General features: G+C 34.5%; 1 protein-coding gene and 1 non-coding gene across 2 annotated transcripts; one reads left to right on the top strand and one right to left on the bottom strand.

Annotated features, from left to right (window-relative positions):
* The first annotated feature begins 150 nt into the window (after positions 1 to 150).
* Positions 151 to 15,196, top strand: KLRG1 (killer cell lectin like receptor G1). Its single transcript, XM_006914685.1, has 5 exons — positions 151 to 288; positions 3,120 to 3,221; positions 5,489 to 5,658; positions 14,539 to 14,639; positions 14,946 to 15,196. Exons 1-5 carry the CDS (start codon positions 156 to 158, stop codon positions 15,055 to 15,057), a joined length of 618 nt encoding a protein of 205 aa, XP_006914747.1. The 5' UTR covers positions 151 to 155; the 3' UTR covers positions 15,058 to 15,196.
* LOC112481898 lies at positions 7,644 to 7,762 on the bottom strand. The gene has a single exon (XR_003047125.1). It is a non-coding gene; the product is annotated as a 5S ribosomal RNA (ribosomal RNA).
* Positions 15,197 to 15,725: the final 529 nt, after the last annotated feature.

Genomic DNA, 15,725 nt, shown 5'->3' on the forward strand with positions numbered 1-15,725 from the left:
ACAATATTAATTTCTATAAGCGGCCCCAGAATTTGAATCATTTCCTGAAAATTTTTTTTTTGTTTTTGTCATGCTGGACCATTTTTTTTTTTTTTAAACAAACCTTCAAGTTTCCTGCTCGCAGTTGACAGATTGGGCTGTTTCCTCACTGGTACATGTTTCCTCGCACTACTGTAATTTTATTCTCTCAAGCGAAAGAGATGGAGATGATTGACAATACTATTTATTCTCCATTAGAATTGTCTGCTGCACCCCAAACCCAGAGTGACTACAGACCACAACAAAAAGGTGAGTCGACCAAATTATTATGGAAAACTGTGTTTAGTTACCGAGGCTAAAAGATGAAAGGATGGCAGAATACACTTGGAGTAGAGGATACAGAAAACTTGAGGGTCATTTGAGGGAATACTTTAGGTTTAGTTTGAAGTCCAGAGTTGGATATGAAAACCTGGTATATGGTCCAGGTCTGATCTTAGGTCTCAGGTAAATTCTAACCATTCATGTCTACGATCTCATCTAGGAAACCCCAGCTGTCAGCAGTTCTGTTATTCTTTATTGTTCCTGTACTAAAGCAAGAACTTCATTGGGAGCATGTTATCTCTTTAGTAGAGTTTGGAGTAAACCAGCTGTTTAAATACGAGGTAGCTCAGTTTTTATGGGTATGAAATGAGAAGGGCAACAATAATTTTGCTAATGGGTAATAGTAATATTTTATCAGAAAAGAAATTGATTCTCATATTTAGGTCTTTCCCTCCACAGTGTTGTACCCGAATGTGACAGGGCTATCAAGAATGCCACAGATAAGAAGTCCCTGTGACTCTTTGGGTATTTGAAGAGGAAACGAACTACTTCTACATAGAGCCCTGAGAGAACACTTTATGAGACAGGCAGATAATAGCATAAGCACCAAAGTTAATATTTGATTTTATATCTTAAACAGTAAACTCTCATAAGGTATGTTTTTTTTAGGGTAGCTCCAGAAGCTTTCTCCATGTTTACTGCATAATCTTATTATTATAATTTTAATGTTGTCCTTTAAAATGTTATAATTTGTTAAATCAATCCAGTATACATGAACATTTAGATTTCTATTATCATAAATTATATAGCATTGGACATTTTTATTTGTGTATAATTTTCCTTCTTTTGGATTATGTCAGTGTTAATTTTTAACCAATAGAAATATTAAGTCAAAAAGAATGTGTATTTTAAAGTATAAGTGCAAGGTCACACAACTGTGATAAGTTGAAAGTTGAGTATAATTATTTGATTTCTAGGCAAGCATTTTTTAAATTTATATACAGTGCACATTGTACATTCTTATTTACTGCCAGTGTGTTTATTCTTACCCCAGTTTTCCAGGGTACTCTACTTGGAAATGGGAAAATAGATTAGGATCTCTAAAGTGACATTAAAAATCTTTTAATGAAAGAATTACATGTTCATTATAGAAAATAGGGAAACTAAGTGTGTAGATATAAGAAAATCAAAATCACTAATAATTTTAAAACATGACAATCATCATTATTACTATTTGATACATTTTTACCTTTCTATGCTGACTCTATATACTTTACTAAGTGGCTTTTAATATATATATTTTTAAAACAAATTTTAAACTAGTGGTTGCCAGATGGTAACAGGGAGGGGGAGGAAGGCGGTAGCGGGGGAAAAGAAAAAAAAAGAAAAAAAAATTTAAATCATTTCTTCAATTAAAAAATAAATAAATAAAAAAGGAAAAAAGAAAATAAATTTTAAAACTTTGTTTTACTTAACTTTTAAAATTAGATTGTCTTTACACAAATACAAGTATATTTTGATATCTTTTTTTATTTTGCTTAACATCTAAAATCAACATTTCATTAAATATTCTTCTATAGTGTAAATGTATATTTTTATGTCACTGGAATGCTGTTTTTGGATTTATCAGTCCAAATATGTATTATGCAGTACTCTCTCATTTTAAAGGTATCTCTCATTATGAATTTCTTTCTTTGAAGAAAGAAATTTAAATAGGAAAGTGAAGACCAAATGGACAAATTAATTTTTTACTTTCCAAATAAAGCAGTCAAAACTAGAACATAAATAACTTACTTTACAGATTTTTGCTCTTTACATATAACTCCTATTCTATCAGACTGTGAGACCATTACAGTTTTGAAATAAACATCTGGGTAAAAAGTCTTTTGCATTTTCCAAGTGAAAATAGCATTCTTAGATATAGGTAACATAGTTAATATAAAGTTGTGTCCCATCCTTAAAAGTAATATCAACCTAAACTCACTGCTCTTCTAATAACAGTTTAAAAAGCACTTCTGAGATGTAGGTTATTTTATTTTTATTGAAATTTTATTTATTTAAGCTTTGAACACATATACATCACCTGGTTCAAAATTTGAACGGTACAAGAGAAAAGAAAGTAAAAAAATCTCCCTTTTATCTCTGTCCCTAGTGATCCATTTCCCCTCCCCAGAGGCAAACAGCATTATCACATTTTATGTCTACTTCCAGATATATTAGCATACATGCTGTACAGAATTATTTTTTTTCTTAACTATCTTGACAATCACTCCATTGCCATGAAAAAAAAAAAAAAGCACATCTTTATTCCTGTATTAGAAGCTGCATATTCAATTTATGGATATATCAAAATGTGTTTGACTGATCTTTTGTGGATAGACATTGAGGTTGAATTCACTCTTTTCTTCCTACAAAATAATGACATTTTGCACATGTCTGAGAATCTGTAGGAATAATTTCTCAAAGAGAAATTGCTGAGTCAAAGAGTAAATGTCTTCGCAATTTTGGTTGACAGTGCCGCATTGTCCTCCAAAGAGGTTATGTTTACCTTTAAATGTGAGACTGTGTAAGCCCCAATATCCAAAGGAAAAAAGTATTCTTAACTTGATAAACATAGTATATTCCTTGATAAAGATGTGGGTGGTTACTCTAGATTTTAGAGTAAGTCCCTTGCGGATCCAGGAAAGGAATCTTAGGGCCTGGGTCTCAGTTCCTACTAGACCACATTGCTTCAAGATCTCAGATATTCTTCCCTGACCTTTTCTTTTCCTTCAACTTTTATTCTGACTCAGGATTTGCTTTGGATTCTGTTTTTGCAGCCTCTTCTAGGTGCCCGCTGTCATGCTATGTGGCAATAGCTTTGGGGCTTCTGAGTACCATTCTTATGAGTCTGCTGCTGTTCAAATGGATTCTGTGCCAGAGTAAGTGCTAACTTAAACAAAAATTAACCTTTCATCTATCCATTTTGTCCTATAAAAGCAATATAAGATAACAGAAAATTGAAAAATAAAAAATAATTCCAACAAAATAAATCACTACTTCTACACATTATTTCCTGGATATAGCCTCCTAGTCTTTGACTATAGGAATTTTGTATATGTATTTATTCTCTTAACAGAACTTCAGTCAAGTCCTCTAAAATATCCCCACTTTTGTTTTTTAAAAGTAAGCCTGGCAATAGTTCTAATCATTGAATACTTAGTATAATTTTGTACATTGCTTTTTCTATATTGTGTCATAAACATTTTCCTACCTACTACCATATTTATCATGATAATCGAATTATAATATTAGTTATGTTTAACTTTTTACATAATAGATATATCATAATTTAATTAAACACATTCTGATATTTTTTCAATTAGAGAACTTCCATATTTTTTAAAATGAACTTTTCTAGGTTTAGTTCTTCCGGGTCCTTAAATATGAGAATCCAGAAGGCCTACAGTTTATTGTTTCACAGTCCAGAGTCCTAATTTAGATTTCTGTTATCTGGGGAATGATTGTTAGTGACAGGTTATAGAGATTATTTACTAAGATGCTAAGGGTTCAACTCCAGGACCTTTACCTCAGACCCATCTCCTACCTTTAACAAAAAGAGACTCCTAGAGAAGTTGGAAATTTCTCATTTGGGCCGGGTAATGTCACAGTTTATGGAAAAAGCACAAATCTATAAGGTGTCAACTTTAAGCTCAATCTCTAGAACCCTAAATTGCTTCCATGTCGGGGCTTCCCATAGAAAAGTTGTCTAATCTTTACATTAAAAAGGACTACTTCTCCCACTTCTTAATTCCTGAATCTAGAATAGACATTGTTGACATAAGAAACATCCAAACCTGCAGAGAATTTTTATTAGAGTTTATTTGAGCCAAACTGACGACAATTGCCAGGAAACAAGATCTCAAATGCTCCAGAGAGTGACGATTTGCAGTTTCTTTTACGTATTTGAAATTAAGGAGGGAACAGAAGGAAAATTACATAAAGGTGACAGAAATCAAAGCAGGAATTGGATTACACGATAGCTAAGTTTATGTGCTCTCTTGAAGATGGTTACTCCTTTGAGGGATATTATTTTTAGCATTTCAAAGGTGTATTAACCTAGACACAAGAACAATGGACAGAGCTTGTTTTAAAATCTTTTACTAAAGAATTTACAGGCCTGGGGCATGACTGCCCACCAAGACCTGCTCAGTTAGGAATTTGTGATCAATTCACCCTGTGAGGTTACTTTCCATAGAACGTCTTCTTCATCCACAGTACATAATAGATTTTTAAATTATATGTCTACACATGTGCTCACTTGATGTAATGGCTCATTCTTGCTCACTGTGGAATTGTGCTTATGATGAGTTTATACAAGTGTTTCATTGGAGTAGGAAATCAATAAAATTATAAAATCTTGCTTGAAATTACCTTGAAAGTTTATTCAGTTCCCTTTTATTTTCACAGAACTGTAATCCAACCTTTTTAAAGGAATGAGCCCTGTATTCAAAAAGGGCTCAGTGAGGAGAATTGTATCACTTTTCATTTTAGTATCTGATACCCTTCTCTGTCAGAAAATCTTTTTTTAATATCTAAAGTAAATTCTTTTTGCTGAAATATGGTCTTTTATCCAATTTCCAATAATAATATACATTCGCATTTGTGATTAAAAAATAAACAATTCATTATAATTGAGTTTGCTTTTTCTAGTTTCTGTCCTTTTCTTCTGTGCTATTATGTGGTATCAAATTTAGGTTGGGCATTCTGAAAGATTCTGTCTGATTTAAGCAATGTATGCAGTTATACAATGTAGACACTGAGCCTACATAGACAGTACACTGACACATATCATGTAAATGCACAGTTATCTTTTTTTGGTATGTATTAATCACATGTGCTTAAAGATCTCTAGAACAAGTAATGTATTCGCTCCACAGAGTTCAGCCAGATTGTTCTCATTTTCTTCCCTGCTCCTTTAGTGGTTGTCATATCCCTGCTTAGTGGAATGTACAGTAGTAGTGTTGGAGCTGGACATTGTGAGGTATTTAATTTGAGGCCATGCATTATTGTGTGTTTCTCTAAACCTTAATTTGAAAGGTGGTGCGGCAGGAAAACACTGGGACCACCATATTCCATTTTATCCCTCATTTTATTTCCAAGACAGAGTGGTCAATCAAGATGTCAACCAGGTTCTCTTCCTCCCTAGGTTGCAAGTACTCTACTTGTGACAGCTGTCATAACTGCCCAGACTCCTGGATGGGGTATGGTAACCATTGTTATTACTTCTCAGTGGAGAAAAAGAACTGGAATTCTAGTCTGGAATTCTGCTTAGCCGAAGACTCACATCTCCTTATGTTTACAAACTACCAGGAAATGGTAAATGCAAACATTTAGCAAATGTAGGTTGTTTCCTTGGTGAATGCTGTTCAAATGTAGCATGTATCCTCTTGTGAAGAACAAAAGGAATATCCTTCTTTTTCTCTCCTCTCTCCTCTTTCTTTCCCTTCTTTCCTCATCCTCTATCCCTGCCTTCTTTCCTCTCCTTCTCCTTTCCTTCCTCACTCCTTCCCCACTCCTTCCCCTTTCCTTGCTTTACCCCCAAACCCTTAGTTATAGAAACCTAGATATTCTTATAGGTGTGTTTGTGTGTGTGTGTGTGTGTGTGTGTGTGTGTGTGTGTGTGTTGGAGGTGGAAGGATGGTGAATATTGCAGAGAGGAATTAGACCTGAAATACAAATCTACTTAAAGGGCACATTATGAACAGGACAAACAGAGACTCGTGGACATGGACTATAGACTAGTTGTTACCAGAGGGTAGGGAGGTGGAGGAGGAGCGGGGAGGTAGACGGGATAAAGGAGGTCAAATATAGGGGGGTAGGGAGAGGATAAAGTGGGTAAAAGGGATCAAATATATGGTAGCTGAAGGAAACTGGACTTTGGATGGTAAACACGCAATAGAATATACAGATTCTCAAGGGAAGATCTACATACTATGTTAAGGTGTGCTTGATGGACGTAGTATCATACTAGGTTTGAACAGCTACCAAAAGAGCATATGAATTTTTTCAAACTGGCAATTCACTGGTCGAGAGTACTGCTAAGGAATTAGGTTGCTATATACTAGAGGTTACAAGGCTATAAGATGTATCCATCTCATGCCGTTAAATAGTCATCTTTCAGTAAGATACGTATCTATAGTCCACCTCTATGTTAGACCAGTTACAGCAGAGCGAATAATAATAATAATAATAATAATAATAATAATAATAATAATAATGGAACTATCATGCACTGAGCACCTGCTATATGCCAGGTATTTTATGTATATTATTCTTCATCTTCATAACATATCAGACAAAGTAGAATTCAACACCTCTATTTCACCGATGAATGAATAAAATTCAGAAGAGTTAATTATCAAGTCTAAAATTACATATCTGGCAGAGCCGGTTTTTTCCCTCCTTCTCCTTCTCCTCTTTCTTTTTATTTTTGCAGAGACAGATTTGAAACTCCACGTTTGCCTACCTTGTAAAGTCACTTACAGAAATATTGCATTTGAAAGCTTCCAGAACCCATCTTGTGTGGGCTAAAAAACGACATAACTTTTCAAATTAGTTGTCTTCTGGTGCTTTTTCTTTTCTATACATGTTTAAAAAATTATTCGAATTTGAAATCTGGAATGTACCCTATATGACCATTAGGAGCTGAATATATTTAAAATAATGAGATGCTTACTTATCATCTCTTTTTATTTATCTTGGACTTCAAGATTTATTTTTGAGAAAATAAAAATATTGAAACTGACTTGCTCTGCTATTTCCTCAGTGTTCTGTTTACAATATAGTATCTGACCTTTGTTGTTCTTCTTGCTCTTTGGATCTAGAGCTTTAGATATTTTCAAATTCTTGATTTTTGTCATTTTTTTCCTACACAAAGCTCAATTCATTTTGAATGTTAATATTTGTTTCTTAGAGTTGTTGATGTATTATTTTAAAATACACATTTACTAGAGAGTTCACTGTGAAAATATTTTGGTTTCTTTAAATTTAGCCTGATGCTTCTCAGCCTATAACATCTTTCTTCCTCATTACCATAACTTGAGATTATATCATCAAACTTAGTTGTTTTAATGACCTCTCATTTACCTTTAACCATCTTCCCTTAGAATTTATGACTTTGGGATTGTCTCTATCTCTCTCTGACTTTTGATATTGACTTTTCTTATATTTAGGGTTTATGTTTAATTATATGCAAGGTTTTTTCCTTTGGAGGCTATGATATGAACACTATGGCAACTTGGTCACTTCCCCCCATATTCTAAGTAATTAATTAATCAATCAATTAATTAATTATTTTTCAATGCCTACAGCACCTGGTCTTCCTAGATGGTCTCCCATCCAAGTACTAACCAGGCCCGACTCTGCTTAGCTTCCGAGATCAGATGAGATCGGGCATGTTCAGGGTGGCATGGCTGTAGACTTCCCCCATATTTTAAAGTAGAATCAGGTAATGGGAAGAGCTTAGTTTCTTTCTGACAATCATGAGTTTGTTTTTACTACATTATTTACTATGTGAATTTCAGCAATTTTTAAAACCTCTCTCTCAACATCTTCGTGTATTAAATGGAGAAAAAATTCCCAGAATTGTTATGAGTATTAAGTGAGAAAGTCTATACGGAAATTTCTTTAATATACTAGGAATCACTTAATTTTAGTTTTTCTTTTTTTCTACTTTAATTCTTCTTATCACTCAAAATAAAGCCTAGAGTCCAAATAACTTTTGATTTTCTCTTCTGTCTTCCAAGACATGAAATTTCAGTAAAATAAGTATCACAGAGTAAATTGTGACTTGTTGAATTATTTCCCTTATGAGGAAATCTGAAATATGTCAGAAGATTGAAAGAAGTGGCCAGAAACACAGAGCAGATAGGAGGAGAATTGTCTTACTCTGGAGGTCTTCATAGTTTGGTAATGTGTGTGTCTTTTGTCACCTTTTCTTCATAAATAGTTCAAGCAGACAGTATGAACTTCACACCAAGTGTAGGTGTGATAAGTTTGGATATCTCTCACTATCTTTTTTTTCTTAACTTAAAAAAATGTGGCAAAATATGCATACCATAAAATTTAGCATTTAGCCATTTTCAAGTGTACGGTTAAGTGGCATTAAGTACATTCACTTTGTTGTGCAACTGTCACCATTATTTATCTCCAGAATGTTTTCATCATCCCAAACAGAAACTCTGTACCCATTAAACAATAACTCCCCATATCTCCTTCCCCCAGCCCCTGGTGACCACTATTCTACTTTTTGTCTCTCTGAGTTTCCCTGTTATGTTCTTTTCTATCTGGCTTATTTCACTTAGCATGCTTTCAAGGTCATCTGTACTGTAGCATGTATCAGAATTTCATTCCTTTTTAAGACTGAATAATATTTCATTATATGGATACATCACATTTTGTTTATCCATTTATCTGTTGATGAACAGTTTTTCACTCTCTTTTTGAGAGAGTGCACTGGTTTACAGAGCAAGGCTTATTTACTTTTAGTATTGTGCATATATGCAACATTAAAGGGAAAATTCTTATTAATATGAAACTAGTAATTTGTAGCCTGTCAAATTTTCTTTTGCAATCTCATAATACATCTGCATGTTTACTATTACAGGAAAGCTAAAAAATCTAGAAACAGGAAAAATTATTTTTAAATAGTATGTTAGTTAAATTTTCAAGTAGTGTGCTCAGTGTGTTTTTATTCAACCTCCAGACACGTTCTCAGGTGAAATAACTCTAACTTTAAAGCAATATATTCAGTTGATTTTAGACTTTATAGGTGCTCTATGTTATACTGTTTTCACATTAATAACTACATTTGTTTCTTCAGCTACTTCACCTGACAAGGTTTCTGGAGATTGAAGAAAAGCATTAATGATATTATTTGAAAATGTAACAGACATGCTATTTAAAAATACATTTATCTTATGTTTCTAGGATTTTTGGATATCCTGTATTTATATTCTGCTTTTATCACATAGCATTTTTTTCATTCTTTTTTCCAAACATTAAATTATTCTAGGTATTTATTTTTAAACATTTTGTATTATTTAATTATTGCTTATTTTTATATTCTTAGACAAACTTTTACTTATTTCCAATTTTATGCAGCTATAAGCATGTTTATGTGAATTGTTTTTTTTCTTTTTGAGGTCATTCTTTAGGATATAGTCCCTAAAATTACATTAGCCAATTAAAGATATGACCAATTTAGTAGCTTTAGTGTATTATTAGTTTACTTCCATATGGGTTGAAATAACAGATGTATCCCATAAACCATATTAATTTTGGAAGTTTAAGGAGCATGTTCTGTGTCATAAAAGTATTTTAATTACAATTTAAAAATATTACTTGCAAAAGCATGTGTGTGTGTGTGTGTGTGTGATAAAATCAACTTTAAAAAAAGGAAAAAAGAAAAAGAAAGGAAAATGTACATAATTTTATTTGTTTAGTTCTATCTTCATCTTGCTTTTAAGTTTTACTTTTTTCTCTCTAAAATACAACCAAATATTACAAACTCTAAAGTGACATAACCCCTAAGCCCTCTAGTTTATACCCTCTCTAGAAGCCAAGAGTTTTTTTTAAATAATAAGTTTTATTTTTCCATGACAGATGGCATACAATATTATATTAGTTTCAGATGTACAACATAGTGATTAGACATTTACATAACTTATGAAGTGATCACCCAACAAGTCTAGTACCCATCTGTTACCGTACATTGTTATTACAATATTATCGACTAGATTCTTTACACTGTACTTTATATCCCCATGACTATTTTGTAACTACTGATTTGTACTTCTTAATCCCTTCCTATTTTTCATCGACTCCCAATCCCTCTTCCATCTGGCAACCTTTGAAATGTTCTCTGTATCTATGAGTTTCTGTTTTGTTTGTTTATTTTGTTTTTCAGATTTTACATGTAATTGAAATCATATGGCACAGGCCAAGAGTTCTGAGTTAACATCCCTGCTTATACTTTTATACTGCTTCTACACACACACACACACACACACACACACACGCGCGCGCGCGCGCGCGCGCACGCCCACGCACATGCACACACATACATTATCCAAGAGTCCCTAGAACATAGGAATTGCACTGGTTTTAAAGTCTTCTTCCAAGGGGAAAGGTTTTCAAGTGAAAGCAATTCAGTAAAAGTTTTTACTGTCCGGTTTAGCAGTGAGAAGGAGTGACTTAGAACTGTGTGGGTCTTGAGAGTAGTAAGTGTAGGACTGGAATTTGTGAGTTGCATTATCTAATTCTAGCTCTTCAGACTCTAATTGAGGTTTTTGAGCAAGTCTGTTTATTTCTGTGCTCTATTAGTTGTCATCCCTCCCCTTGAAATGAGGGGAAGAAAGAAATGATTTGTTTTTCTTATAATTCCAGTGGAGAAATGAGAAAAAACTCATTTTCCCCAAATTAAATAACCCTTGTAAGCAAGTTGGTTAAGAAATGCATGAATGATTGCAAGTTAGGATATCATTTCTTTTCTCTCACCCTTCTTTTACTCTTTAGTCTAATTTTCTACTTCCAACATACATGATTAAGTACTCAAAAGGGGTAAAGTAAAAAATGCAGAGTTTGTGTTCAAAAGGTTTTAATCTCTTGCAGCCTAAGACTTGACACTATATTTTTTAATTCTATAAATATTACTGCACACAATTTCATATATTTTTTGAGGTGCTGGGAATATAATAGTAAACAAGAATTCTTGCTATTATGATATGTACATTTTAGTCAGAGACAGACAGCAAACAAGTAAATGAATAAATATGTTGATATGTGCCTTGAACATAATGAAACATTATGTTATAAATAGTGAATGTAGGTACTACTTTAGATTTTGACCAATTAAGGAAGGGCTCTCTAAGGAGGTAACATTTGAGCTGAGACTTAAACCTAAATGACAACCATGTAAAAAGCTAGAGGAAAGGTATTCCAGGCAAAGAGAAAGCTATGTAACCCTGAAGTAAAAATGACCTTGGCATGTTAAAAGAACAGAACGAAATCTCATGGATTAGGCTGGAACCTAGTAAGTGAATAAATTGTTGAGAGGGGCTAGATCATGTAAGATCTTGTAATACTTGGTTAGGCATTTAGATTTTATTCTAGGTGAAAAGAGAAATCATTGGAAGGAAAGAATTAGGGACAAAATGTGATCTTTTTTATTACTAAGAAGGGGGAGCCTGATATAATGCAAAAGTTTAGCACTGGGAGAGAAACATGTATGTTTATTCAATAAGGAGCGTTGGGTAGTAAGCCTTATCACTCAGGTGAATCAGTTTCCTCATTTATAAAGATGAGGATGATAATATTTGCCTACCTTCCAGGGTTGTCAAGAATTTTATAACTGGAAAAAATCCTAGTAAATATCTAAGCTAAATCCTCATAAGGAAACCGAGTCTCAGCCAGATTGAGCCATGTGTTCATCTTCAGATAGCAGGGGCAGAACTAGTGCTAAACACCAGCATATGGTGTTTGATTGTTTTCCTAAAAGTCTTACTGTATATCCAGCATTTCAAATGAAATGAAGAATGAATGGAAAGGGATTTTGTAAACCTTAAAGTACCATACATAATAATATAAGACATGATTGTTCTCAGGATACTTTGAGAGAACAAAGCTCTCATAGGAGGTAGAGTACTTAGGAAGGAAGTATTGATAAACAAGTGGTGCTGACCTTTCTAGTGCTTCATCTGAAGCCACCACAATCTTGTGTCCTCAGTGGGAACTATGATTGAAACCTGCTGAAGAGAAAGCAGAGGTTTTGTGAAAATGAGAAAAAACACCAAAGTCTTATTCTATCCCTATTGCAGACTGTATATTTGTGTTCCTCCCAAGTTCATATGTTGAATTCCTAATCCCCAATGTGACGGTATTTGGAGATGTAATTAGACATGAGAGAGCTTCCCTCTCTCTCTGCTCTTCACCATGTGAGGATACAATGAGAAGACAGCCGTCTGCGAACCAGAAAGCAGGTTCTCAGACACCAGATCTACAGGCACCTTAGTCTCAGACTTCCCATTCTTCAGAACTGGAAGAAATGAATGTCCACGTTTTCAGTCACCCAGTCTGTGGTGATTTGTTATGGCAGCCCACACTGACTAAGACACTTCCTTTAGTGTCTTTACTGGGAGTGCAAAGAGGCTTTATGCCTCTCTTGTCTTTAGAAGAGAAACTCTTTAATCATTTAATTATGCTAACGAAAGTTTCCAAGCAAGTAAAGGAAACTCTAGAGACGCAGAGTGATGCCTCCAGCCTCGTTCTCCCCTCCCTTTCCCCCTACAGGGAGCTCCATTGGCTGCGAGAGGCAGCACCTTTATTTCTTCCAGTCCACCGCCTGACCCCCCCGCAGGGTTCTGACCTGTGGTAGCTCTTACACGCAGATCCCACGCTCAGATGTGCTGGTGTGCAGTGTGGGTGTTTTTTGTTGAGTTTTAAATGTTCAGCTTACTGTTGTTTCAAGGGGAGAGATCTGGGAACGTCTCTCACTCCGCCATGTTTAATCCAATCTCAGGAAGAAGGCTTTTGAAGCAAATGATCAGTCAGGAAATGATCATGGGAACAAGTTATGGTCTTTTTCTTTAACATCTATCAGATCAAACTCTAACCAGCCATCAAACAAAAACACCGAAAAAACAAGTTTTCTGGGAACAAAATAGGAGGAACAGAGAAACTATTTAAATACTTTCTTATTAGTTTTCCATTTTCTTTCACAAGGGATTTGCAGTGATTTCAGGGAATTAGAATAAAAAGTAAAGAGAAGGCAATTATCTCATTAATTTTACATACAATATTTGCTGGACACACAGAGACATTAGTTATTAATGCCTCTGAATGCTACTGCACTCATTTATACTTGCCCACCACATGTAACCAGGAGGCTTTGGTATACTGTTAAGACACATATGAATGCCTTTGTATATTCATTCATACTCTAAAACATATGCAAACTTCTAGCTTCTTATTTTATGTGTAATGGTTTTCCACCAATTTTTTGGTCTTTAGACTAATAGTTTTATCCTCTTGCTCATGAACAGAGTACTTGTTACATTAATACCACATTGAGTATTCAACATCGCAGTGAAACTGTAACAAAAATAATTTTCAAATCTGAAGTGATATTTCATTTGTTGCAAAATATATTCATTATACTAACACCAAATTCTACACCAAAATTAATCTGGAATTTTTTAATTTTATTTCCTTTATAGAGGCAATTTCCTTTGGATATAAACTCCTTCATGTGAAAGTCAGACTCCACAGAGCAAAGAATCTCTTATCTCTGTCCTAGTGGGTAGCATGGAACATATAAAGGATATAGCCAACTTAACTTTACCTAAAGCTTTCTTCTTTAAGATCTGTTTTTTTTTTTTGGTCACATGTAATATTGACAAGAACTTGGAAAATGGGAGTTTAGTGGGAACAAAGAAAAAAGTATATTGCTTTAGGCTTAATAATTTATGTATTAAATGACAATGAGAAAGATGACTGCTTCTACAGCAGTATTTAGCTTTTATCGTTCAAAGTTATTTGAATACCTATCAGGCGCTCCATCCAATCAAGGAGGAAGCCACAATGGAAGGTAGAGATGTAATATTTATCTTATCTGTCATGTTATAAGAACGCAATTACAAACATAAAGGTCAATTCTAGGAAGTGCTCCACTCTGAAATCAACAAATCTCTAGCACTAGAGTTTAAAAAAAGAGTAGTTATTTGGAGTAGGTGGCGGTTTGTCAGCTTGAACTGCCAAAACAAAGTACCGTAAGACTGGATGGCTTAAACCACAGACATTTATGTCTCACAGTTCTGGGGCTGGGAGTTCCAAGACAAAGGTGCTGGCTGATTTAGTTCCTGAGGAGAACCTTCTTCTGGCTTGCAGACAGCCACCTTCTCATTGTGTCCTCAATGGGTGGGGGGAGATTGAGCTCTGGTCTCTTCTTATTATAAGGGCCACACCCTCATGACCTCAACTAGACCTAATCACCTCACAAAGGCCCCACCTCCAAATACCATCACATTGGGGGTTGGAGATTCAACATATCAGTTTTGGGGGGAACACAAACATTCTGTCCATAATAATAGTGATGAGAGAGGGCATAAAGAATAATTGTTTGGCCATGACACTGGGTCTCTTTTTTGGTTTTCTGCATCTTTCTTACTTTGTTTTCATCATTTTCAATCTCTCCCTTAGAACCTGTTCAAAAGTTTCTTCGATAATGACTTTTACTGGATTGGTCTGAGAAACCGTTCTGGCTGGAGGTGGGAAGATGGATCAGCCCTAAATTTCTCAAGGTAAGGTGCTTCAAAGGAGAAAGAGAGAGTTAGAGAGAAAGGTGAAGAAAAATGATGTGAACTAGATCAAGGATAGCAAATGGAGAGGAGATGGTGAATAAAGGAAATAGGGAACAAGGAAATAAACAGTGGATAAAGACAAAAAAAGAGATGACATTTTAAAGAGCTCTTTTTATTCTATTTTGTGAGTTGAGAGAAGGGGGGCCTAAATAGGGAGAAAGAATTTCTTTAATTTTTATTCTTTCATGTCTTACAACTCCTTTACTCTATTTGTCACCTTGATTGATTTTTTCTGATTTCTTATAGGGTTCTTACAAATAGCTTGATACAGAAGTGTGGTGTCTTCAGCAAAGGTGGTCTGCAAGCTTCTAGCTGTGAAGTCCTTTTACAGTGGGTCTGTAAGAAGGTCAGACTTTGATGGATGGTTAGATCTGTCATATGGCTCCCTGAAAAAAGGGAGCTGGCCTCCAGGTGTTGATAAAACCATGAGTATATACTTAGTGAATGCTGAACCTTCTATATAGGGCATTAGATGTAAGATTTAAGTAGATGTAAGATGGCAGCTTCTCTGGGATTGATGGTTTATTGCTGGACTCTCTTTAAGAGTTTTTAGATATTATCTTAACAAATTAAAGACCAGATCTAGGCAAATTTGTGAAATAGAGTGTTTTTAGTATTTCTTACTCTAGTAACTAATGTTGCCTCCTTTATCCCGACCCCTACCATCTCTATCATTTACCTTTTCTATGTTATTTTCTGAGCTGATTTAATGAAATCTATGCAAATACATACTGTTGCTAATGTTCTAGAGGGTTTTTATGTGTGCCAATGAGTTGACATGTTGCTTCTTCCTGATAATATATTTTTATATATATTTTAAAAGTGGCACTTTGAAGATAAAGCTTTATTCTAAAGAATGATACTAATAGTGAAAAAATAAGCTATGGAAAGTGAATGAGAACAAGGTGGGGCTTTCTGGTTCTCAGCTCTTCACTCTTACTTAAAGGCCTGGCCTTGAGTGAACTTAGTTTTTCTGAGTATGTACGGATGTGTTTGAATAAACTAATGTGTGACTATATCTTTTTC

This window comes from Pteropus alecto, unplaced genomic scaffold (assembly GCF_000325575.1).
Source record: "Pteropus alecto unplaced genomic scaffold, ASM32557v1 scaffold94, whole genome shotgun sequence".
Lineage (NCBI taxonomy): Eukaryota > Metazoa > Chordata > Mammalia > Chiroptera > Pteropodidae > Pteropus > Pteropus alecto.